The following is a 27,681-nucleotide window of genomic DNA, read 5'->3' as shown; positions in this document are numbered from 1 at the left end:
GAAATAATACCAAGCTATAGAAAATCAGATTTTTTTTTTCATAAGATTGTTGATTATGTTTCCAGGAGCGTTGGTTATTCATGTTTTGAGACGTTACAGACATAACGTCAGAAATTAGCATAAATACTTCTGATACAAAGTAATGGCCGCATCATAAAATCACTGCCAACCATGTTAAAATAAAATTTTGCATGAACAACTTTGAATCTAAGTAATGATTACATTGTACCATGTCTGCCAAACATGTTGAGTAGTCCAAACATCATCTGCAGCCTTAAAATGGATCTTTTGACTGGATGTTAGGAGTGAATGCACTTGGCTGCGTTGGAAAGCTATAGGATGCTCCCTTGATCCCTAATTAGGGAATGACTTAACCTCCAGTATACCGTTTGTCTGCACTGGTCTCAGAACAGTTTGAAATGCACCTTATTTTCATCCTAACTCTGTATACAGCCTCTGAAAGCAACATTTGGATGCATCCATTGATTCTCAATGTGATAATGCAGAGTAAATATAGGATATGTTAAGGGAAATGAGCCAATAGTCCACGTACATGGTCATTATGTTTAATAGCATGCCGTTTTGTGACATATCTATGAAATTTTTTAAAATGGCATATCGGATGAATCTAGAGACTCTAATCTTTTGACTCCAACAGGTTTTAATGTAAAAACATAGTAAGTTTTCTTACCAGATGCAGTTTTGTTGCCATTTCTCCCAAAGACAATCTTAGCTGAGATCGGCGCCCTGTTGTTTTGTCACATGACTCGGTGCGTTGAAAGTTTAAACCTTTACTGACAGCCTAGAGTCTCCTGAACTGAGAAAATTTAATTATGCAAGGCCTATAGCAAAGCCCAAACATAATGTCCACGCATGTGGACACAGGGTTTCAGGAGGTTAAAGGACTTAAATAATAATTATAATAAAAAGTAATTTGACATAATCTTTTATATTATTTCTCACAATTAAAAATGCTTTAAAAATGTCTGCAATATCAAAGTCAGTGAGAGAAAGCTATCTTTTAGTATGCCTATTCATCTCAATGGCTGATAACTGTGCCTGATTGGCTGATTAACATAAAAATGTACAGACAGCCTTGTCAAAAGCACACATTTACTTTCTGTAATGATAAACCGATATATCGGTTAGGCTGTGTTATGATCCTGCTACTTTAGTCTCGTTTTATTCTTGTTGGTGCACGATTGTGGCAGTCTCCCATCTGTCAGGTTGTCCCATGTGCCTGTGTTTTCCTCTCTCCCTCTTGTTTCTCACAGGTGCTGCTCATCAGCGCAATCAACGTTGTCACGGCAACGCTGATTCGCGCTGCTCGTTAGTATTATTGGCGGCACCTGTCTTCAATGTTCTTTTTTCTATTTAGTTTCTCCTTTGTCTCATCTGCCTTGTCAGATTGTTGTGTTTCATTCTGTTTCCCTGTCTAGTCAGTCGGTTCATGTGAGTTCTGGTTTTATTATTGGTTTGTTAGCTTTTCCATTTTGTCTTGCTTCATGTTTATTTCTGCCTCATGAGAGTTTTGTTTGTATTTTGTTTTATTTTGTTAAATAAACATTTATTCATCTCCAGCACTTGGGTCCTTCCTCCAAATTTGTGACAGAACGATCTGACCCCTTATGGACCCAGCAATGAATTTTGGTTTCCCCCCAATCCGGGCCGAGATGCTCTATGGATTACGGCAGGAGGATGAGTCTGTGTGGGGGAATCCTTTTGAGTTTTTGGCATTGTCTTCGGATCTGGGATACAATCAGGCCTTCCTGAATGAGTGTTTTAGGGAGGGACTTAATGAGCCAATTAGGTCCTGTGTCCCAGATGAGGGTGAGGATGGAGACTTTCTCGAGACTATCAGGCTGGCCATGAAATGGGAGGCAGTCATTTCAGCCGGTGTCTTGGGAGGTTTCCAGTTTTCATCCCAGTCTGAGGACGATGTCATTCCCCCACCTGAGGCAAACATCTCATCCATTTCCTCCAAGTCCCAGAGGAGGAGAAAGAAGCCTAGCCTGTCAGTTGAGCTTGCTGCAGCCTGTCCGTTCCCACTTCCGATCCGCAGAAGGCGGCGGCCATTCCCGCTGTGACCACCAGGAGGTGGCGGCCATTCCCCTGTCGCAGCCTGTGCTCATGGCCATGGAGGCCGCTCCCCTATCACTGCCAGGGCCCATGGCCACGGAGGTCACTCCCCTGTCACTGTCAGTGCTCACAGCCACGGAGGCCGTTCCCTGCCGCTGCAAGGCGCCCACGGCCACGGAGGCCGTTTCCCTGCCGCTGCCAGGCGCCCACAGCCACGGAGGCCGTTCCCCTGCCGCTGCCAGGCGCCCAAGGCTACGGAGGCCATTCCCCTACCACTGCCAGCGCCCACGGCCACAGAGGCCATTCCCCTGCCGCTGCCACTCACGGCCACGTGAGTGCCTGCCGTGGCACTCATGGCCATGGAGGCCGTTCCCCTGCCTCTGTCAGTGCTCACGCCGTGGAGGTCGTTCCCAGGTGCTTCCTGCGCTCTGGACCACAGCGGTTGCCATGCAGCCTGTCCAGTTCCCTTTGGCTGTTGACGAGTCTGTCCAGTTCCCTGTGGTCATCAAGTCTGTCCTCGCTCCCATCCTGGAGCCGCCTGTACTCACTCCCATCCTGGAGCCGCCTGTCCAGTTTCATGTGGCCATTGATGAGCCTGTCCTGTTCTCTGTGGCTGTCGACGAGTCCGTCTAGTTCCCTGAGCCTGTCCAGTTCCCTGAAACTGTCGACGAGCCTGTCCAGTTCCCTGTGGCTGTCAACGAGTCCATCCAGTTCACTGAGCCTGTCCTGTTCCCTGTGGCCGTTGTCACGTACTGTCATGATCCTACTACTTTGGTCTCATTTTATTCTTGTTGTGGCAGGATTGTGGTAGTCTCCTCCGCCCATCTGTCAGGTTGTCCCATGTGCTTGTGTTTTCCTCTCTCTCTCGTGTTTCTCACATGTGCCGCTCAGCAGCGCAATCAGCATTGTCACAGCAACTGCTCGTTAGTATTATTGGTGGTACCTGTCTTCAATGTTATCTTTTCTATTTAGTTTCTCCTTTGTCTCGTCTGCCCTGTCAGATCGTTGTGTTTTATTCTGTTCCTCTGTCTAGTCAGTTGGTTCCTGTGAGTTCTTGTTTTATTACTGGTTTGTTAGCCTTTCCATTTTGTCTTGCTTCATGTTTATTTCTCCCTCATGAGAGTTTTGTTTGTGTTTTGTTTTGTTAAATAAACATTTATTCATCTCCAGTGCTTGGGTCCTTCCTCCAAATTCGTGACCGGCTGTTTAATCAGCCGATATTTGGCCCTATTTAGATTATCAACATTGGTTGATAATTTAAGCAATTTTGTGTGTCTCAATTGTCAACATTAAATTTTTGTATGTATATATCTGCCATATGGCTTATCAGTGTTGGAACTGGCCTTTAAAAAACATATCTGTCAATCACATGGTTTCACATGGTTTTCACATGGTTTTCTGGTATCACAGGACAATATAATGATGGCTTTTGCAAAGCTCTCACTCTAAGACAAAGCTAAGCTTTATTATTCAGATTACAGAGAAAAACATTTTCCACACAGCATGAATCCCAACAGACTGACAAAGCTGCTTATTATTGCTTAACGGAAATAAACAGTGGGCTGTACAGAGACATACTGTATATCTGTTGACAGTGATTATGTCAGCGTTGCCCAGGTAAATTCTGTCTCCAGGACATTAATAGATTTTGGGAGCCAATTATATGTATTGCATTTATAGGCCGAGCATTGTAATTTTAATATAAATTCAGTAAATCTACTGATACTGTATGTGTCAGTAGTGGAACAAGATATGTCTTTAGTCTTCTCTCACTGTTTTTGGATAATCCGCTAGAGATTGTCATGTAATGGCCTTTAGTAGAGATTAAACGTGTATGGAAGGCTTCTGAGATTGTTTTAAACTAATTGGTGCTCTTTGGATATCCAGGATTATTCTGATTGAAAGGGAAGATGTTTTAGTACCTCCTCTGCTAAAAATTTAGATCCATTTAGGGGGTAAAATTAGACCTTATCCTACATGTCCACTGGTGCAAAAGAAATCCACTCAATATTGCTGAAAATGCCTGCGATTTGGCACATTGTGGTTGGCTCTGTGAAATATATAGCAAGTGTGGTTGTCTTCATTGTAGTCAATGATTGTTTTCAATACATGGTCATCAGGGTTGGGAAGGATACTTTTACACAGTATTCCGCTACAGAATACATGCTGTGAAATGTAATTTGTAATGTATTCCGATAGATTACTCAAGGTCAGTAATGTAATCTAAATACTTTATATTACTATATAAAAAAGTTGACTATAAAAAAGTAAATAAAGTAAGAAAATACACTCTGAAGAAAAGCCTAAATATCTTATGTAGTTTTGCTACTCAAGTAAATATATCTTGTTTTAAGGAGTTTAAGATATTTTTTACAGGAAAACAATATTTAAAGCTAGGGTGTGCATTCTTTTCCAGAAAATTTTTTTGTTATACTGGTTGAAAGTCTCTTCACATCCTGATAGCAATCAATAATTTAAGTGGTCTAAATGTAAAATATATATATATATATATATCTTCTGTGGAAGGGACAGGACTAAAAAATTATCGACCAATCATTGCATTCGGTCCGAATGTAATGATAGGATGTCCTTCCTGTCTGTCAATCTATATTTGCATACCGCCGCGCAACTTGTTTGCGCAGACAATCACACGTCATCAGTGTGGGTTCCTTGATGCTGTGCAGAGCGAGCGCGAGAATGGAAGGTGAACCGCAGCTACCTTATGTTCCTCCTGAACCACCAGTAAAAGGAAACAAGAAAAGAAAGACCGTGTTAGAAACTTCTACAATGAAAAAACGTCCGGATCAAGAGCGTGCTTAAAGCAGAATTAACATTGTGATAGAGGAGGCGTGGCTTTGGAGACACCTCTGAAGCGAGGGCGGGCTCTATGCTTTCAAAGCTAGCTTGCTAACTGCTAGCCTCTCTGGATTACACACCCTAGCTTTAAATTCTCATTAAGAATAAAAATTTTCATCTTTGCCGTAATATCAAAGGTCTTCTAGAGAAAAAAGTGATGATCTTACGTGATTTTTCTTCACAGAATTCATTATAAAATATAATCGTGTCTGGTAACAGCTGCATGTAAAGGCAAGAAATAACAGTTTAGCTTAGCATAAAGCTAAATGTTCAAATGACAATTTACACAAGGTTAACTATTTCTGTTTCTCCAAACTCCAAAACCCCACAGAGTGTACACAACAACATCCTTTTCTGATCATATGTGGATTCTGTTCATAGAATGAGGCAGAAAATATATTATTTGTAGCTATTTATATGATGTTAAAGGCTACATTGGTTAGCATTTCTTGTATAAATACCCTAACCACATAAAAAACATTGACAAGGCATATAATCGTGTATTTATTGGATTTATATTTCATCTGTCAAAGCGTTTCTAACTGTTTTTTGTTAAGTTGTAGAAACACGATGTAATTGTTCTTCTATTCTATATAAATGATTTCCAGAATATTTTCAACATTGTAAGATATTTCAGATGGTGAACTGGCTGCATGTCTGAGTACTGTAGTTTGATCATCTGTGCCAAGAATTATTAGTATTTATAATTATTAATAGTCTGAAAACAAATATCATGGATTTCATCTGGGAATATTTTTGATTTTGCAGGTGGTGACCCCTCCTGGAAGACAAAGTGTGGTGAGTAGGATTGTTTAACACACTTTACGCTTTACTTCAGCTTTCCCTGTCACAAATTAAAGATAAACAATTTTATTGTAGTTAGCAGCAGTGTTGGGTGTAATCTGATTACAAAGTAATTCCTTACTGTAATCAACAATGTACAAGGAGGAGATATAGACATTATTTTAAATTAGTTGAGCAGAGAAACTAAGCAATTTCTGTGAAAAGTGTTTTAGAAAGTAACTTAAAAGTAATGTAATTATTCATGTGATTACTTTCAATGAATAAATCAGTAAAGTACTCTTATTACAATTTCAGAGAAGTAATTTGCAATTTGTAGTGGATTACTTTCTTAGAGTAAGTTACCCAAAACTGGTCAGCAGTAGTTGTCGACTAATATAGGGTCTTTAATGAGGAATGCTGATACGATGAAAGAGCGGATGGCCAAGAACTGATATAATGCCAGTATAATACAGTATTTACTAAAAATAAGTGGTCCACCGATGTGAGTTTTTCAATGGCTGATTCCAAATAATCAGAGTTTATTACTTTTAGATGGACATAATTTCAGACCCCAATCTACACATTTTCTGCAATTTTTCAGTGCTTTCGTACATTATTTAAATGATTTTTTTTCCATGCTGTAAAAGCTCATTGTGGAATCATATACCTGTATTTTAGATTTACCGATCCCTAAAACCAACCTAGTCTCATAGAATGAACGTTACAATAACAACATTTTTGAAAGCAGAGTTTTATGTGCCTCTTTCTAATTTTCGCTGCAGTTTCCTGGTGAAATGAACACTAGAGGCGCTACAACAACTGTGCGTTTTATTCACTTTCACACAAATCACGGGTTTTTGGCTGTTAATGACTTTATAAAGACCTATTTTTCACTCTGTTACACACACACTGTCATGTTATTATATCAAAACACTTTTACTCTAATGCATCATTTGAAAAATGACACATTTTAACACTTGTTTTACAGATTCACCTACATTTTCACTTGCGAGGTAGCTCACTTCATAGAGTGTTGGACTTTGGACTTAGTGACCAAGCGTTGACAGGACGCTTGGAGTGAAATTAAAGCGAAAGTGTCATAGAAGAAAATGTGCTTTTCATGTCAAATATGCTTTTAGGATACTATTGGTTAGGTTAAGGTGTTGGTTTTGGGTAAGGATGTCTGGTTTAGGTTAAAGTTTTATGTTGGGGAAGTATGTTTGACTCATTAAAGGCGGTTGCACACCGGACGAGAGGCGCCACGGCGTATCACGGGTAGGACACCGCACAGGTATCAAACACAGGGCATGTCGATGCAGTTCAGGTGGCAGACAGTACACACAAAAGTTACCAAGGTTTTTCCCTTCTTCAAGAATGAACAAAATGACGTCGATGAGTTTGCAGTTTAGTGTATGAAACTGGTGTAACTGCACAAACTGAACGATTAGTGACCATAGTGTTCCTAATAAAGTGCTCAGTGAGTGTATCATCCAGTGCTAGCTAGAGTAATAATCTTTGTCCTGTGATAATGATTTGGGTCAAATTTAATGGAAAACAATGCAAGTTGCACCCTGTGGCATAGCAGAAATTATAGCAGCCTCCAGAGTCGTAGTTGGGCACCGGCAACAGACGCCGAGCAGCGGCAGCGGTGTGCATACCTTCATAGAAAACAGTTGTTTTGAATTTTAAAATGCGCCACCTCGTCCGCTAGATGCGTCTGGTGTGCAACCCCCTTAAAACATCCATCTAATATTCACCTTAACCTTGTCTGATTACAACATCATTTCACTTGTTTTTGGCGCCCTCCACTGGACATTTCACAGGGAAACTGCAGCCAAATGGAGAATGATATAGCTGCAGGCAGTGCTCCAAAAAGGGGCGAGAGCTCCAAACCGCCAGCAAAGATATAAGGAGCCCCTAACCTAACCCTTTCCCTAACCCTAACTGTGAGTGGAAGTGATGCCCCCTTTTGGAGTTGGCGCAAGACGCTTTTGGAGTAACTCCGCCATTTTTTGGGTTCCACCTGCCATTTGGAGGTCTCCGGCATGCAGCTATACCTACTTGGCCAAACATGTAATGAAGCATGTAATTTTGGTTTGCAAAATTGTTGTCATTGTCACATAAATTTCAATGGAATCAGGCTGCCTAAAACGCATGTGCACACAATAGAAATCTCAGATTGGCTGCTTTACATGTCAGTCACTTCCTTTCTAATTAGGTGATTCTTGGCCAGAATAGGTTGCAAAGTGGACCAGACTTAAGTCTGGCTGCGCAAGACTAGTCACATTCCCACAAAAGGCTGAAACTTATTGGTGGCATTACACAGGTCCGAATTCGTAAAAAAAACATGCGCCTACAATTTTTTTTTTCAATTCATTCCTAAGACACTGCTGAAGCTCCTAGATATCAAAAGGTCACAGATGTTATAAATCTGTCATCTGTTGTCGTGGCTAAATGACGCTGCTCAACATGCTCATATTGCCCTGTTTCTGCAGGATTTCAGAAAAGACCTTGAAGTGTCAGCTGAGCCTTGATGCATAGTTACAGTAATCTTACAGTTTATCAGAGATTTACATTACGTAAACCACGGCCTCTTTACATGTTTTCAAATCATTGTTTGCCTGTGATCATTCAGTACAACGTCATTGAATGGGCTGAAATGTTTTTTCTTTTGGTATTTTCTCAAAATGAATAATCCATCCTTATTGTTTTGATAGAAAGCTATGTGCACAGCAACACAGGATCAGTGAACTTCTCTGCACCGATGCTCAAATCGAATCTCTTCTCTCATCTAAGAGCCATGATCTGTTCTATATTTGAGCAAAATCACCTTTTCTAATATCAGAAATGGTCAGAAAAGGGTGAAATAATGAGATGTTTTTCAGAGTATTGCTGTTAATATAGGACAGTAACACATAAGGGAGTTTTAAAATGTAGTTTTTTGTTTTTCTTTGTAAACAAGACTGCAAACCCATATGGATGCAACCAATGCATGCACACTACGATTGCTTTGTGATATTCTTTTAACACAGTAAACGGTAGGCGTGCTACGTCCGAATTCATTTGTACTGCGTTTGATAAAGAATGTACTTCTCGGTCTGTATAAAAGTATGTTCTGTGGTATGCAGGTGAGTAGTATGAATGCATTCCCGGATATACAGTATGTGCCCTTCAAGTTGAGTCGGAAATATCGTAATTACGAGTTCCGAGCACATGAATGACCCAGCGAGGTCATATTTACGAGTGCGAAACTAGGAATTCTAGATGATATCCAAGTTGCCGAGTTGAAGAAACAAAAAAAAATAATTTTGTTTAATATGAGCATTTTTATTCATACATGGTTTCTACATTTTAGTTCTAATTATTAAAGTTCTATCATTAAAATTTTTTAAAAACTTTTTTTAAGCCCCTTTTCTCCCAATTTGGAATGCCCAATTCCCACTACTTAGTAGGTCCTCGTGGTGGTGCGGTTACTCACCTCAATCCTGGTGGTGGAGGACAAGTCTCAGTTGCCTCCGCTTCATAGACAGTCAATCCACGCATCTTATCACGTGGCTCGTTGTGCATGACACCGCGGAGACTCACAGCATGTGGAGGCTCATGCTACTCTCCGTGATCCACGCACAACTTACCACGCGCCCGACTGAGAGCGAGAACCACTAATCACGATCACGAGGAGGTTACCCCATGTGACTCTACCCTCTCTAGCAACCGGGCCAATTGGTTGCTTAGGAGACCTGGATTCGAACTTGTGACTCCAGGTGTGGTTGTCAGTGTCAATACTCGCTGAGCTACCCGGGCTCCCAGTGCTGATGTTTTTTAAAAGTTCAGTTGATATGCTTTCCTTTAAATGATATCACATATTCTTAAAAACATAAAACATATTCTAAAAAAAATCTAAAATTCTTTAAAACGGTCATATTGTGAAAAAAAAACTTTCAGATCATTCCTACGCCCCTGATGGGATAGTACAGTGTCCAGTGGATGCGCACTTGAGAGTCTGGCTCTGTCTGTAGCATGACTATGATCAGGCCCAAACAGAATCTGCAAAAAATACATAAATAAATAAAATCTGAGTTTATGTGCTAATTTTGGGGATAATCTGTGGAGTTAACCCTTAAAGGCATGGGTGTTTCGCCAAATATTATTACATACTCTGATCTTTAGAGACCCGGCACATATATCTATCACAAATGAATCCTCAAAATGCCCAGATAGTGTCAAATTTTCAAAACATTTTTCAAGACAATTAGAAATAATTGAATAGAATATATTCTGATATATTCTGATGTATTAGTTTTCATATTTCAAAGAAATGATGCAACTAATCTAGAACAGGATTTATTACATCCACACTGAAATTTCATTGCTACTGGCTTTTAAAAACATATTGTGCTACGCATAACACATAATCTACTGTACACATAAGCTACCCGTATGATTTTATCAAGCACTTTTTGAGTCCAAATAGATGCACAATTTACATAATTTCAGTAGTACACCCAAATGACAATATCCTTATATATCTATAGCAATAAACTTGCTATAGTTTACTTCTACGTTGCTTCTTCGTCAAATAGTAATGCCAAATGTAAATCAAATCAATCACTGACATATCAGTGCCACCTTGAGTAAGAAATAGCATGTATATTATGTATGTATATATGCATATGGAATACTGATAATCCACCATTGTCACAAAGAAAATCAACATTAAATATGAGTCATTTGAATGAATATAGTACTCATGTGTCTTGTAATAAACAAAGAAATATGTCTTGTGATGATTATCCTGATATCCTGACATGATTTATGGAAGTACAAAAAATAATAAGTGACACTATTACATATCTCGGGTCTTTAATGACCCTACAATCTTTTGGTAATTAAGCAGTTATAAATATATATATATATATATATATATATATATATATATATATATATATATATATATATATATATATTTTTTTTTTTTTTGTTTTGTTGCAATTTTGCCATTTTTGCCAATTTTGCCATTGTTAATGGATGAGGCACAGGGGGTGGAATGAGGTCCCGGGTCACTAAAGACTAGATGTATGCATTAAAGGGTTAAACAAAGGTAAAATGTTTAAATGAAGCTGAGAGTACAGCAATCTTATGGTGGCGTTCATATGGGCTCATCTCCTTAATACAATCATTATGACATGACTTGAATGCAGCAATAGAAGTCCTTTGCGAGAACAAGGTCAAGCGTCTTCTGACAGGTCATTCAGCGAGCAGTCCTCTCCCAGCATGCTTCTGGAGAGGAGGCGGTCGGAATACCGTGGTGCAGCAGTTACACTCTATCAGAGAGAGAGAGAGAGAGAGAGAGAGAGAGATAAAGAGTTTAAGTTTGCATGCATGAGAGCTGATGTCACTGCTGTAATCTTCAGTGTGAACTGTGTGTATGTGTGCATGCATGAGTGTGGTTGTGTGTCTGTGAACTTCGAGATCGGTTGGATCAGTGCATGCTGCATGAGATGAATACATCCTGACTCCTTTCAGGAGCTTAAAAGACACCAGGAAGGCCATGCAGAGTTTGGACCTATACAGCAGACTGCATTCGCAGGTATAACCAGGATATTTGATTTGCTGTAGATCAGTTTTAACGCAGGGTTAGTCATTGCATCTTCTGCATGCATGCATGTCAAGTTGTAGGATTTACTCTTATATTAATTAATTAATATAGTGTCTGTGTTGTTTACATACAGTACAGTTTGTGAGCTGTTATCTTCTTTGTTATTTTCAGCTTGATTCTTTACCTTCCTTAGAACTGAGTCTTATTGTTAATGCTGAAAGAATAGAATAGGTCACAGTGTATGCAAATGCCTGTATGCATGTCTGCAATGTACATACAATACAAAATAAAATAAACAGGGTGTTAAAACTAAACTAAACATTTTCTGTAAAGCTGCTTTGAAAAATGTGTATTGTGAAAAGCACAAATCTACAATGTACAGTAAAATATACAATATACACACTATACAATACAGTACAGTATGCCATATACAGTATATGTATGCATAATATAAAGAGTTAAAACTGTTAAAACCAGCAATACTTTAGTACTACAGATTGCAGCAGTGCACTACAGAATTTTGGGTGATGTAGTCCATGTGCGTGCTGCAGCAGATGCAGTGCTGTTCTCTGCAGACTGAATGTCAGATGTTGTGGAGGAGGGGAGCAGGAAACACTATTTCTGTAGTCATAAACAGGTTAGCATGCTGCAGATGTCGGCCAAGACCTACTATAGCAGAGAGAGTGAGTCCAGCACACAATCCCCTGTCATTCTGTGCCAAGCTGACTCTCTATAATCATGGTCAGTTGCCCATGGCACACTTTTACATATTGAAAATTCTGTCATAATTTACTCTCTCTTATGTCATTCCAGTCATGTATGCTGTTTTTCTGTGGAACACAAAAGCAGAACTTTTGAAGAAAGTTACAACACGGTTACAAGGATAACTGTTGCTACTGAATGTAGATAGCGGTAGCATGTTGTGCGAACAGCCATAGATACATGGGTTCTGGTCCCATGGAAACCAAGAAGTAATTGCGTTCACATAAACAATGGTGAGCGTGATTCGGAGGTTGCATTTTTGCTCTTAAAGTACATTTTATTTATTTGGATTAGGGTGTATGCAGGGTTGGGAAGGTTACTTTCAAACTGTATTCCACTACAGATTACAAAATACATGCTCGAAAATGTATTCTATTAGATTACTCTAATAAAGTATGACAAAATGCACTTACATTAAAAATACATTCTCTGAAAAATCCGAAATATCTTATTCACTGTTACTTCTCAAGTAAACGTATTTGTTTAATGGATTTTTAGATATTTTTACAGCTGAACAATACAGAAATTCTCATTAAGAATAGTATTTTTGCAGCACATCTGCCAACAATTATCTAATTTTACTATTTATTTACTATTATATAGTTAATAAATGTATATAGTTATAAATTATATAGTTGCATGCTGTCTCCGTGTTTATATCCGCGTCTCCCGCTGATTGCGTTTAGATGCACTCGACAATATGAAATAGCCTTTCTGTATACTCCCCCTCCATTCCGGGCCCCCTCAAGCCCAGGCCCGGGACAAAAGGTCCAGTTGTCCCCCCTTATCGGCAGCCCTGGATAGTGATATTCTCCTCTATCTGCTCCTATCAGGATGCTCAATATCATTATCTGCTTCATCCAGTTAAATCAATGCGAATCATTGCAGGATGTTTGCTAATCGCTTGCCTCTTTCTGCCCTCATGCTTTTCGCTTCAGAGCACATAGAAGCGCCACAAAATGATGTGGTTTGTTTTTCATCTCACATTTGCTTTTATGACACTATTGGTTAGGTTTAGGTTTAGGTTTAGGTAGGTAGGTTTTGTTGATTTAAAACATGATTGGAAGAATATTTAACTTGCTTTTAGCGCCACTCAGTGGACATTTAACCTCAGAACTGCTGCGATATGCGTAAGAAACCACGTTGTATCATTTTTCAAAAATCAAAGTCGCCACATTCACGTAATTTTCTTGTGATCTGGCTGCTTCTATGGCAGCATCCTAACTGACATGGAACCTCATAAGAACTGATTTGGAACTCTCAAAAGGGGCAGCAACCAGGGCTGGATTGGTAATTTGGCATACCGGGCATTTTCCCGGTGGGCCAACGCACTTCGGGGCTGATCAGGGGCGGACTGGCCATTGGGAGAACCAGGCCGGCCGCGAAAAGGGCCAAATGGGCCGCGATAAGCTGAAATGAAAATAGTCATTTAAAATGATTTTTTATCGTTACTTTTCAGTATTGAATGGATTATAAGTATGTTTATAATTTAAATTTATCTCGCTTCGTCTGCTGTTTCAGATTTATTTTTCCACCCTGCTCATCACTATGAAATTCTGTGATTGCCTTCCTCAGCAAGGATACATACTGTGTATATGATGCTTCCCAGGGGTGGACTGGGAAGAGAAATCGGTCCAGGATTTTACATAGAAACTGGCCCAAAAGTTGTTGGGGTGGGGGGTGGGGTGTCACTGTCCATTTCTGCATATCGCTACCCCCTTTGGCATATTGCGGCACCGTTTTGTGGCCCGTTCTGCATAACACGGCAGCTCATTTCAGCTTATCGCGGCCCATTCGGCTCGTTTCGCGGCCGGCCCGGTTCTCCCGATGGCCTGTCCGGCCCTGATCGGCCCCGAAGTGTGTCGGCCCACCGGGAAAATGCCCGGTATGCCAGATATACCAATCCAGCCCTGATGCTTCCTTAGAACTGAATCAAAATTAAGTATTTTAGGAGGCAGCATAATTAAGGTACCTTCCTTTTGAAACAGACTTCGCATCGGGAACGCACCTATATTATGCCTTAAAATGCAGCTCACTAGATGTTGAAACAGACCCAATATGTTTTTAATTCACTATATCATATAATTAAATCTGCCATCTGAGCAGTATCTGACACAAAATCAATGAGGATCTCTTTTAGTGTGACATCTTTACCTTAAAAAGATAAATTTACTCTGACTGCAAAATGAGTTATCAATATTTTGGTCTGTTTTCCTTGACACTATAGCATTAATATGGCTTCAGTTCTAATAGACATGCACTAAATGTAATGGTACAGTGTGCAAGACAAAGAAATATCAAGCACAAAATGTTTACAAGCAATTGTAATCCCACTTCATACTCTAATCCATTTTAAGTGGTTTCACACCTAGATTATTAAGGTGGACTCTGTAATGAACTCATGCTGCATTGCACTTGCTGGCCCTTATGTCTTCAAATAGCATTCTTCTGTGCTTTTAAAGGGGTAGTTCACCCAAAATGAAAATTCTGTCATCATTTAATCACCCTCATGTCGTTCCATGATAAAATATATAAATAACACAAAAGAATACGTTGCACATGTTGCACAATGCCAGCCTTCTTCACCTTTCACACTTTTTTTAATGGAAAATATGCAGCGAAAGTAAATGGTGACTGAGGCTGCCAGTCTCAAACATTCTGCCTAACATCTCGTTTATGTTCCAAGGAAGAAAGAAAGAGTAAATGATGACAATATTTTAATTTGTATGTGAACTGTCCCTTAAGTTCTACCAGAATCCATTCGCTGACAACCTGGGATGAGGATATGTCATGCAAGTGACTAATTACCAGACTGTAAGAGCATCCAAGCACAGTGCTAATGGTCAGACAGAGCACTAATGATGTAATTCATTCACTAATAATGTGAGCTGCCTTCATAGGCAGTATTTAAAGGCATCTGGTGCGTAGGTTGTTCCAAAGGGTAGGCAGAATAATAATTCCATTTTAGTTAGGATATTGCCTCTGTGCAATGTTTTGGCAAGGTAGTCTTTTATGATACTTTGCCCAAAACCTTTCTAAATTGCATGAGCTTATCCTTTTGTGAGGTTTAAGTGCACAAAACTCTTTTTTTTTTTTTTTTTTTTTTTTCTGGAGCTAAGAGGATTTCATGTCAATTTGAGTCCATTTCTTGTAAACAGCATTAAAATTAAGCTGATTGCTCTTTTCGTTTTTTGGGGGGAAAAAATCCAAAGTTCTCTTCTTTGGACATTTCCACAAAAGCGAGATTATAGTCAAGAATAATGGGCCTGCATACGGAGAAAAAGAGAATAAACAGGAGTTTTAATTATTCAGATGCTATTTTCAGTTTCTAAAATTATACCAAAGCAATTTTTTTAAATAATACCGAAGCAGACTCTTGAGGCCAACTGGAATATATCAAATACACAAGAGATTATGAACAAACAAAGTGTTTTTCAGCTAGTGTTTCGCTGTGGGCAGCAGTGTCGAAGAATTGATCTGCATGTGCAGGCATCCTCAAGCATTGGGTCGGTGACATGGAAACTTCTCTGCTTATTGATTAAACAGGAAGGTGCTTATTTTTAAAGCTTGGAACAGACAGTCCATTGCAGAGATATATTGACTGCATGCAGGATATAGAAGATGGAGCAGCTATTTATAGCTGTCTGTCACACTTACCAGTAGGGATGTCAAATGTAATGGTACTTTGGTACCAAGTGATACTAAAATAAAATAGATGTCACGATACCAGTGTTTATGCAGTACCGGTAATACAATGCACAGACGCAAGACTGCTATCAAATGCTCACACACTGTGTTCACATATTTGGGAACACAGTTAATCTAATTAAAATCGTGATCAGTCCTAACTGACTATTTACTACTTACCTACTGCCATTTAATTAAAAAAATATACTGTCTGCATGTGCTGCACGCTTTAGAGTGAATATGTGAAGCCACTCATATGCTAAAATCAGCGCTGTGCGTGTTATTATAGATGACAGAACAGATCACTTATTCGCTATAAAGCGCGTAGTGCCTGCAGACTATGTTTATATAATTAAATTGCAGCATTTTGTGCTTTAATAATCACACTGGGCCATTTAAACAACTACTTATTAGGAGGCGTGAAGCTACCGTCTAAAACACACAAAAATTGAAAAGCCTTCATGTCAAAATAAAAGTTTGATTTGCAACAGAAATATGTTTAAACTAATATTATAATGCACGTTAGCAAGTTGATTGACAGGCAATGTCTGTATTTAAAAGGTGATTGGCTCTTTTACCTGCAAGGCGGGACTTCCTTTCTACATCCACTGACTGTTGGGTGCTAGAGCTTCTTGGTTGGCTGTTCCAATTTCTCCAGTTCATTTTAATAGAAGTGACTCATCTCTCTCTGCTAAATAGTCTCTGATCTCACACTCTATAGAAATACAATGTCCATCATGCACTACGTCTCCTCCCCAAAGTTTGCACACTTTTACTTCTGATTTCTTGCAATACAGGGACAGTAGAGGTGTACAAAAGCAACGCGTTACTTCATTTAAAAAGTAACTCAGATATTATGGTCTAAAATAAAAAATATTGCGTTACTTTACTTGTTACTCAAAAAAGTACTGGTGACAATACTACTAACCAGTTTTGTTGGCCGCATACTGCACATGTACACATGCCATAGGAAAGAAGTCACAATTGGGGTATCTGTAATGAGATTAAATGGTGAGCAAATGAAGATCTTTGCTTAAATCTCATGTTTTAATTTTTCTCCAGAGATAAAGACTCGAGTAATCTCACATGAGTCTCCTCTAGGGTTTGCAAAGAGATCTCAGTTGTCTCAAACTGTGCTCAAATTTGCCAAGATACCAAAGTCTGCACTAACAATCTCAAGATTCAGCATGGCATCCCAGTTATGCTATGCATATTACTTTTATAGCTCTATAGACACTTGTGAGATTACTAGGGTCTTTTTCACTTGAGTAATTAAGCAAATGTCTCCATGTGGGACTGTCTGTTTGAGTGTTTGGTAAACTTGTTTAAAAAGAAAAAAATAAATGTAATCCATTATTCTGTCAATATTCCGTTCGGTGACTCGAGTGGCAATGAAATTACAACCGAAGTGGAAAAGTGAATGTGAATCAATTGTCTCTTTACAGGATTACAGTGTAGGATGTGTGTAGATCTCCTCACCAAATGAGAGCTTGTGGCTGTTGCATACAGACATAAGAAGAGGGGTTTCAGGATAGAGGGATTTCATGTTATGCACATTACATGCTATTCATATTTTCATCAGGGCAAAATGCACTCATGTGAATGAGATCGTTAAATACTGTATTTGTGTGTACATTGAGAGACCTTATTCTTACAGCTTCGAGTTATGCTACCTTACTCCTTTTTAAAAAGATATTTGCACTTTTGGTTCATTTTATTTGTATGTCGCTTTACCGTGTCACATTTATATATATTCAAAGGTAAATCGCTCCACACAGTTTCTCTCTCACACATAAACTATGCATGCATACACACACTCAGTCAGGTTACGGTCTCTGTAATGTGCCCTTGAGGGTTTTTCTTGAGGGTGTCTTTGTGGGGGTTGCTGATGCGTGAGCTGTAGATACCATTCACTGGTGTACCACACATTTACGCATACTCACATGTACACAACACACACAGAGACACAATATATCCTGCTTTTGGAGGTTCTGGGGAACATGACTTTCAGTTGCTAGTTGTTGACATCTGGTATTTGGATTTTAAATTGCTGTTGAACCAGTGACAGCAGAGTGAATTGATTTGCATGTCTATCGAATTGTGGCACGCACACAGCTGGAATCCTCATCCAAAGCACCAGAACTAATGTCAATGTGAAATCAAAATTGATCCTATTTAATACATGTTCTTGGTCTTATTGTGTACGATTCATCTGTGTTCACATCATATTTTTGACATATTTTTAAGGAATAGTTCATTCTAAAATTAAATGAAAAATGAAAATAATGACAATTTCTACCCTCATGCCATTCCAAACTTGTACTATATGACTTTCTTACTTCTGCAAAACACAAACAAAGATATTTTGAACAATATGAGGTGTCTTTTTTTTCTTCTTCTGTGCAATGCAAGTACATACAGGGTCCAGAACTTTCAAGCTTCAAAAGTACATAAAGACAACAAGTAACCCATATGACTCAAATGGTTTAATCCATGTCTTCTGAAGCGATACTGTCGGTTTTGGGTGAAAAACAGAAAAAATCCTTATTCACTATACATTTTGACATCCGGCCCAATTGGAACATAGTGCAGGCTTCAAAAGGGAAATGTTTTGACGCTGCACACAGTTGCCCGATACTAGGGGTGGGTGAAATGACCAAAATCTTATATCATAATACGAGTAATTTTATTTAACTTTTTTCACTTTCGTAAAATTGTTCTAAAAAGCTATAAAAATTGTACTGTATATTAAATAACCATATTGTTATTAATCCAGTCAGTGAATTAAACACTTTATAAATTAAAACTACTTCCTCTTATATAATTTTCTCTTTATTTGGAACTTGACAAACATAGTCAAAATAAAAAAAAAAATAAAAAACTCAATCTGGTTTTAAATCAACCTTACCATAATGCTAAATTTCACATTATGCCATTTTTCAGTCTTATGTTGTTGACTAGTATTATTATTATTAGGTCTGTCAATCGATACATTTCTTTTATTGAATTACAAGACATGACATGCCGATTAATTAATCGAATTAATCGCAATTAATCGCATACATCATTATTTGCTGAGAAAGGCCCCCAAATAAAGATAATTCATATTAAATTATGTGTAATAATTCAAATATTTATACTGTAAATATAACATAGGGCCTATAATAAATGTATAATACGGATTGAAATTCAGTTTGCAATAAATTGCATTATTATGGCAGATAAATAAAGCATTGATTCGACAATACAAAAAGTGGCTTAAGAACTCAATATATTTTCTGTTTTGTTTTGTTTTATTCTCATATCATTGAACAAGATTACAGTTGACAGCTGTTTTGCATTGAGTTCGTCAATGTGTCCAGTTCTCATAGTACGCATTCTTGCGCTCCATCTGCACTTCTTTTAATTGTCGCTCTATTTAGATGTGTGTGCCTCAGACGGGCACGTTTGGAGCGTCTCACTGGTATTCAGCGTCATAAACGCCGCATTTTTAGGGTGCTGTTCCAAGTTAAAAGTAGTGGAAACTTTGAAAATCACGTCTTGTAAAAACAGATGCACTTCAAGGTTGAAAAAATCAGTGATTTCGCTTGCTGACATCAACTCTACAACGTCTCACATACGTAATGAACATTGGAAAATATCTCCGCCCACTTGTGGCTATGGTAGGAAAATGCGTACTTTTATTATGGAATTTATGTACACGTCAGGGGGCATGTTTACATTTTTTAAAAATGTTATATGTTATATAAATAATCGCACTAAATTAACACGTTAATGACAGCCATAATTATTATTATTATTATTATTATTATTATTTTTATTACCTTTTCTCAAGAAACTCGACATCCTCTCAAAGCAATGAAAAAAATAAATAATACATAATTTTAAAATGTCTAAAAAAAAAAATAAATAAAAATAAAAACACTACACAAATATTTGAATAACTATAGGCAAACGTGGCCAGTTTTGTTCTTAATATCTAACATCATTCAAACAGTATTTTATCTAGAGTGATGATGTGTAGTTTAAAAAACCAGCGTATCCATAATTGTTTTCCTCGTCAATGTTGGTTAGAATGTCGGTCTTTCTAGCCTTTTGAGATGTTTGACTTTCTCCATAGCGCTTTTGTCACGGCTCCGGTGAGTTTGTCAGTTTGCTCTGTGTGTTTTGTTATTTTCTCTCCCTCATGTCTCGCAGGCGCTGCCGGTATGCATGATCAGTGTTTCCATGGGAACATTGATTGTTCCCATGTGAACGCTGATCATGCCACTATTAAGCGTGCTAGCAACACCTGGTTCTCCACTGATTCACTCCCTACTTAAGCCCTTTGTGTTCTCAGTTTCTTTGCTAGATTGTAGTTTGATGTGAAGTACTTACCTCACTATCTCTGCCTAGTTGGTCCTGTCTCATGTATCTCTTTGGTTGCCCATCTCTGCACATGTGTCGGGAGTGTGGTTGCCTTCCAGTTTGCTGTATACTTGTTCTCTGCACTCACAAGTCTTCAACGAAGGATTCCTCGTCTCTGCCTGCGTGTCGGGATAGTGATTGCCTTCTAGTCTGCTGGGCGCTGTTCTCTGCACCTCACTACACTTCAACGGAGGATTCCTACAAATCTGCTGCTGACTTCCACAACGCACACATTCGCCTACGAACAAACTACTCACGGATTTACCCGTTGCACAGCCACATTGCGCACGCATACACAAACTTCTCCCCGCTACTGCAGCCGGTGCCAGGATTCTCAGTCTTCGCCAGCACAGTTGAAGTGAATATTTTATTGTTAATAAATCCTCTCTTTGTCTCGCTGTCACTCTCTGACAGCTTTAAGGTAAAAAACTTGAATTAAATGGGTCAAGAACGTTTTGTGATATTGAGAGAAGCCAAATTGAGTAGCGCGAGTCTCTGGAGCACAAACGGGCAGCCTGCTGGGCTCATGTGCACTTGTGTGCTCCAGAGATAGCCCGCGACTGTCTAATCATTTTAACTTGCGACTGCATTTTCAAAATTACCCGACTGGCCGTGAAAACCACTAACCTGGTGACACTGTGTCTGGTTTGTGTACAGTGAATAACTTTTATAGTGAAAAAGGATTAATAGTGAATAAGGAATGAGTGAATTGGTTTGTTTCTCACCCAAAACTGAACGTATCGCTTCAGAAGACATGGATTAAACCTCTGGAGTCGTATGGATTACCTTTATAATGCCTTTCTGTACTTTTTGGAGCTTGAAAATTTTGGACCCCATTGACTTGCATTGAAAGGACAAACACATATCATTTTATCCTTCAAAAAATCATCGCTTGTATCCCACAGACTAAATAAAGTCATACAAGTTTTTTGTGTTTGGTAACACTTAGACTTCTCTCTGTATTTACGTTCTTCAGAAAAAGCTCTGAGAATTGAACTTTGCTCGGCACCATCTGTTTTAATGCTGCATGGTTCTCGGTAATGAGATGCTAAAACTGCAGCTTGTTGCATCTAACAGCTGGCTAACAGTGCCAGGACAAATGCACACTGCTTTCTCTTATTGTTTATCTGAGGAAAACTTGACTATAAACCGTGTTAACCCTGTTTATGAAACTAGCAGCCATTCTTTTGCATGTAAGACACACTAATTAAAAACTCCCTCGAGATCTCATTATGCCACTAATTTGTTTTGTGCTGATGTTGAGTGATGAGATATTGTATTCTAATTGCATTTCTGTGTGAAATATAAGTAAGATGCCACTGAATTAAATTAAGCTTGCTATATTTATGGTCTGACCTATATATTCACATTCTAACTTCGATGAAATGCATGAAATGTACTGCTGCTTCATTAAGAAATTATGTGTGCTTACAACCAACAGTGATTAACTTCTCGATGTTCACAGTGTTGAAGAAGAACGATGAGGGACACGTAATTTAAGGTTCTATTTAGCATAGACTTGCCATATCTTAATGTCTAGTCTCAGGACAAGTTGTAATTTAGTATAAGATGGTGATTTTTTTTTTTTTTTTTTTTCTGTTTGTTTATTGGTTGGTCTCTATGGGAATAAAAGTCATACCTTTTCATACTACTTTCAATTATGTCCCCCTACAGAAGCTATAGTTTAAACAGTAAGATGGACTTTAATGACCATCAAAACTGCAATCACTGTCATACTGTATATGCTGTGGAAAGGTACTCATATTAGCTGCCTATCACTATCATCATTTACCCTGATAAAGCGAGATAAACGCAAAGATAAACATTGCTGTCACATGTTGTGGTAATAAAGCTCTCAAGTACAAAGCACACACACAAAAAAACAAACATTGTTGCTCATGCAGCAAAAGTGTTGAAGAACATGAGTCAGTTTGATCAGGAGTGAGGCTGATGCTGCTGACTACATTAGTTGCCATGGCTACTGTCTTGAAGTTGGATAGCACTTTCATTCCCACATATAGAAAGAGCAGTGCTGGAGAAACTGGATCTGGTCTCATATCTAGAGACCAGAAAATCAAGGAGACTGAGGATGAGCTCTTTTGACTTAATAACCACTCAGAACACACCAGCTTCAGCATATCATCAAAGCAACCATATAGCAATGTCCTGGCAACCACTCACAAAACCCTAGCAAGCACCAGTCACATTCATTCTGTCTTATGAAAGCAGGCACCAGTAATGTGCATCTGTGTGTGAGTGTCTGTTTCTGTGTGACATGCAGGGACTAAGTGAGCTGTCAGTAGCGACGCGTCCATTACGCCTGTCACTCTGAGAGAGATCTAAATACTGACATTCTCTCTCTCTCTCTCTCTCTCTCTCTCTCTCTCTCTCTCTCTCTCCACCACAGAGAAATGATGATGAGGCAGTCGTGGACAGAGGAGGCACTCGCTCTATGCTGAAAGGCAGCTTTGAGAAGGAGGAGCTAGAAGGTAAATATACTCTCACACATGGTTGTTTTTCTGTCATGGTGGGGACCTTACATTGACTTGTATTCATGGCTGGTACTAGGATGCAAACTTTGGTGGGGCACTTATTAGTTTAGGGGGGCAACATTGCCCAGAAATGCTTGTATTGTTTTTAAACCGAACAAAAGATTTCTTTCTTAAACTTAACCCTCATGCAAACCTTTCTGCATTTTTACAGTTTCATTAAGGACATTTAGTATGTTTATTAAGCCATTTTCCTCTTAGGGACAATTGGCGGTTCCCCACAGTGTAAGAGATTTCATGTTTTACTATCAATATGGGGACATTTGGTCTTAACAATAAGATTCCACTAATTCCACTATTGGGCCAAATGAGGGTGTGCTGGTGCATGCCAGGGCCAGTTGCAATCCCACTGTCACTTCTGGGGCTTCATCGTGCTTCCTCGGGGGCAACGGCCAATGGTCTTTGGCCTGCCGATTACCACTGGGCCATACAAGGCCAACCGGAGATTGAGGTGGGGTCAATGTCAAAGGCGGAGTTTTGCCAAACTTCCCAGGTTGTATATCCAGCGCACAACAGCACTGAATCGGGAAAAGTAATTAATTAAAATATGTGTGCACCGTACAAATCGGTAAAAACACCCAATGGACAAAGCAGTGCCCAAAGGAATTACTTTCCATGGTTCGATGAACTTTCATAGACGGTGTACTGGGACATCGTCCCGCTGTTAGTGGAGAGACCGCTCAGGACACCATGGCAGTTACAGTCGGTGAGTTGTCAATGCTAAATTATCTTGATTTTTACATTCTATAAAAACTCCATATTCTAGATAACTAGATAACATGATGCCTCAGCTTGAGCTTGCCTCTTGCTTGTGAAATGGGCGGGATGTGTGAAGCTGGCACCGCAGCGGCACATTAAAGGCGGGTTTTTGGGCAATGCTGCAGAGTTATTGGCCTGATGGTGGGAACGCAGATCGATTTTCATCTTGTGGCTCAAGGTCTGATGTTATTGGCCCCGACTGGCTAGTTGATAGCCCTGGCTCGCACTGGCCCGATAGTGGAAAAGCGGCTAATGTGGGCAAAAGTTGACCCAAAAATACACGTTTACTTAAACTACTTAAATGACAACATCATAAACGTCTTTTTTATATTAAGAAAATTATTAATAATGAATTATGGGGGACAAAACAGGAAATCATTATATAAATTCTGAATATATAGTTGTAAATCCAAATACATAGTTTTAAATCTGAATATTTACAGTAGTGTGCAAAAGTCTTATTATATGTTTTACATATAGATTTGTTTTAAGACAGTTATTTTACATCTTCTGCATTAATGTGTCAGTAGAAAATATGAGCTAGGGCAAGTTCTCCAGGATGCCTGGAACAACCTACTTGCCAACAACCTTGAAAAACTTTGCGCAAGTGTACCTAGGAGAATTGGTGCTGTTTTATAGGCATAGGGTGGTCACACCAAATATTGATTTAGTTTTTTCAAGTTTACTGCACTTTGCATGAAGTTAATGCTGAAGTATGTCATTTCAGAATTGCAAAAATAAACATTGTTTTCAAAACAGCTTTCTGAATATGTCCCCCTTCTGCTGTTGATTGAACAAACAGATAGTCCCGCCCCGAACTTATGCCATTGGTCGACTCAGTGTTATTGTCTCTCTTGAGATGGGTCGCTCAAAACAAACAGAGGATTTTTCATAGCACCACAAAGACACAGTGTTTACAGCTTTCAAGAAAATTAACCTATGAATGGCTTACTTATGGCTGTCTCTGCATATTAACCTGGGACAGAATAAAGTTGTTTAACAATGAAAAAGTTACATACTTCAGCTTTAATTGATAAATAAAAATGATATATAATGGCATTATATTTTGAAAACATCCTCACTCACTATACAACATTTGTTTGCACAACTGCATACATTTTTGCACAGAACTGTAGTTTAATCTGAACATACACACACTGAGCACTTTATTAGGAACACTATGGTCCTAATAAAATGCCTGACTTCTGCTGTTGTAGCCCATCCGCCTCAAGTTTCGACATGTTGTGCATTCTGAGATGCTATTCTGCTCACTACAATTGTACAGAGTGGTTATCTGAGTTACCATAGGCTTTGTCAGTTCGAACCAGTCTGGCCATTCTCTGTTGACCTCTCTCATCAACAAGGCATTTCCATCCACAGAACTGTCGCTCACTGGATGTTTTTTGTTTTTGGCGCCATTCGGAGTAAATTCTAGAGACTGTTGTGTGTGAAAATCCAAGAAGATCAGCAGTTACAGAAATACTCAAACCAGCCCGTCTGGCACCAACAATCATGCCACGGCCCAAATCACTGAGATCCCCATTCTGATGGTTGATGTGAATAATTAACTGAAGCTCCTGAACCATATATGGATGATTTTTATGCATTGCACTGCTGCCACACGATTGGCTGATTAGATAATCGCATGCATAAGTAGATGTACAGATGTACCTCATAAAGTGCCTAGTGAGTGTATAATTGTGATTCTAAATATCTATTTAAACGTCCAAATATATGCTTGTATATCTAAATATAAACAAGCTGCTTTAAGACAAATGCTCAGGGAAGATAATGTTAGCTTGAGAGATGTCTGTGGGTGGCAAATCAAGAGCACGCACAGTACCACCAGCGTGGCCTGACAGAAGTGTGTGTGTGCTGGTGTGTGTTTATCTGCCTCTCGAATGGCATGAATAGAAAAAACTGGTGGGAGGATGGATAGCTAGTATTTGAGAGCGTGACACAGGGGAAAATGAACATCTCCTCAAAGGAGCACACAAGACGTCATCTCCGCTCCTGCCCCTGAATGTGCTATTTATACTGTACATTTACTGTGTCTGTCAGAGAAAAAGAGGCAGGGACAGTGTGTGTGTTTGTCAGACATAGAGAATAATTACAGTATCTAAATTATAAAAATAAATGGGCCACCAGCGCTTTTGGCATCTCTAAATAGAGACACCATATCCTACACATCTCTGAAATAATAATATGCTCCCTGTTATTTTTGTACTTGCTTTATTTACATTGATAAATTATAAATAGTATTATATTTGTTTTAATTTAATGCTTATTACATTATTAACTAAATTATACTGTATTAATATATTAAAATATATGCATTTCTTACTTTTGCCAAAGACCCCATAAAATGGCATGACGAGCACAGTTTTCTTTCCTTTGTTGTTGTATTTTCAATTGAAACAGGAAGTAAGGGTGGGACATATCAAAAATGTCATAGAAGGACACCAGAAAATGACTTGGTTGCTTCAGCAATTGCGTTTTTCATCGTACATTTGCTTTTTCTGTAACTATCGGTTAGGTTTAGGTTTAAGGTTGAGGGTAGGGTTGCAGGTTTTCTTTATTTAAAACTCGATAGAGCACTAACCTAACCAATGGCAGACGTCCTCACAGTCTGAATGGACAGGCTGCCATCACGTGTCTGTTTCTAAGAATCCCTCCTTCCACCCCTTGCAATGGTGGCTGACTATCAGGTGATATACTGTAAATGTGATAGACTGCATTGAAATCTGAATGAATTCCATTCATTCAAAAGCTACAACAGCAGAATTTAAAAGAAAGATTGAATGGGAGAAAATAATATATATTGTTTTGCTGTCACATGCAGTATTTTTCTTGCAGTTATGTGTGTCTGTGAGTTTGCAGCATTCTTAAAAATAAGATGTGAGCCTCGTGCAGTACAATGCTTTGAAATAAATGTGCTGTTTAAGCCTATGCCACTCAGCCATTTGCCAATACAGTTACAAGAACTATAGTGATGTAATCCAGCTCTTACAACCTGTTTTAGAACCATATTAACTGCCGGGAAAAAGCAGTTCTTTATGTTAATCTCCGTTTCCTGTATGTTGGCTTTCGAGTCTATATATACAGTGTGTGTGTGTGTGTGTGTGTGTGTGTGTGTGTGTAAGCACATGGACAGATGTTACGTTTTACCATGACTTAAGCCCCTGGGTCTAATTTTCACAAAAATGATCAAATCAGATAAACGGCTGTCTGCTCTTGTCATTTAATGCCGCACTGACTGAGCAGGTGGTGCGATTCTGTCTAACTCACATACTGATGTCTCGACCTCTGAATCTTTTAGATGGGATTAAAGTGAGTAATCATTATTTAACATCCTGTGGGAAAATACTCTCATTCAGGATTGTTGAATAATCATATTAAGAAGGGAAATGGATAAACTATGTTGTACATTTTTTTTTTTTTTTTATTTCCACTGAAATGTGAAATTTAGAGCGAACCAAAAGAGAGATATAGCAAAAAAACGAAGAGGCTCTGTTTCAAAATTTAGTGAGCTGCCTACCTAGACAACATTTTAAGGCATCGTAGGTGTGTTCCTTATTTGAAAAAAAGGCAATGTTCCAAAAGGTAGGCAGCAAAATTACTTATGCTGCTTTTTTAGGTACCTTCTTCTGGCATTCCAAATGGGTTACTTATGAGGGTCCATTGCAGTTAGTAGCTGCCTATGTAGGCAGTATACCAGTTCACCAGAACAAAGCAGAGCTGAACAGAGCTGTTTGTCTCTATGTGAATCTTATGTTGAAATCTGTCTTGCTACATACTCTGTAGTTGAACATGTGCTAAATAACAAATGATGATCATGAAGAATTATAGTTTGTTATAGTTATAGAGTCTTTGTCTGTTTGGTTGTGCTTTTGTCAATAGGTCACAGGACTCTGTATATCGGGGTTCATGTTCCTCTGGGCAGGAAAACTCGCCGGCGTCATCATCACCATGGACATAAACACAGAAAGAGAAGCAGAGAGAGAGACTCGGGGGTCGAAGATGGACGGGAATCACCCTCATATAGTAATGATCCTTCCTTTCTTCCTTCTATCCATCCATCAGTCTATCATTACTTCCTTCCTTCTTACCTTCATTCTCTCTCTCTCTCTCTCCCTCTCTCCCTCCCGCCCTCCCTTTCTTCCTTCTTTCCTTTCTTCCATCCTCCATCCATTTTCTCCTTTA

General features: G+C 38.9%; 1 protein-coding gene across 3 annotated transcripts in view; it reads left to right on the top strand.

Annotated features, from left to right (window-relative positions):
* Positions 1-27,681, top strand: part of slc4a10b (solute carrier family 4 member 10b) — a 109,076-nt gene that overhangs the window by 23,435 nt on the left and 57,960 nt on the right. Inside the window, exons 10-13 of one of the 3 annotated variants that reach the window (XM_051709489.1) lie at positions 16,390-16,405; positions 16,485-16,493; positions 22,578-22,659; positions 27,379-27,522. In XM_051709489.1, coding sequence (XP_051565449.1) covers positions 16,390-16,405; positions 16,485-16,493; positions 22,578-22,659; positions 27,379-27,522 — 251 coding nt within the window. Of the gene's footprint in view, positions 1-5,703; positions 5,734-11,180; positions 11,306-16,389; positions 16,406-16,484; positions 16,494-22,577; positions 22,660-27,378; positions 27,523-27,681 lie in introns of those variants that run through there. The other 2 variants (XM_051709487.1, XM_051709488.1) reach the window with 2 other exon arrangements.

The sequence above is a fragment of the Myxocyprinus asiaticus genome, chromosome 10 (genome assembly GCF_019703515.2).
Source record: "Myxocyprinus asiaticus isolate MX2 ecotype Aquarium Trade chromosome 10, UBuf_Myxa_2, whole genome shotgun sequence".
Lineage (NCBI taxonomy): Eukaryota > Metazoa > Chordata > Actinopteri > Cypriniformes > Catostomidae > Myxocyprinus > Myxocyprinus asiaticus.
This window is presented reverse-complemented; position numbering and strand designations above follow the sequence as displayed.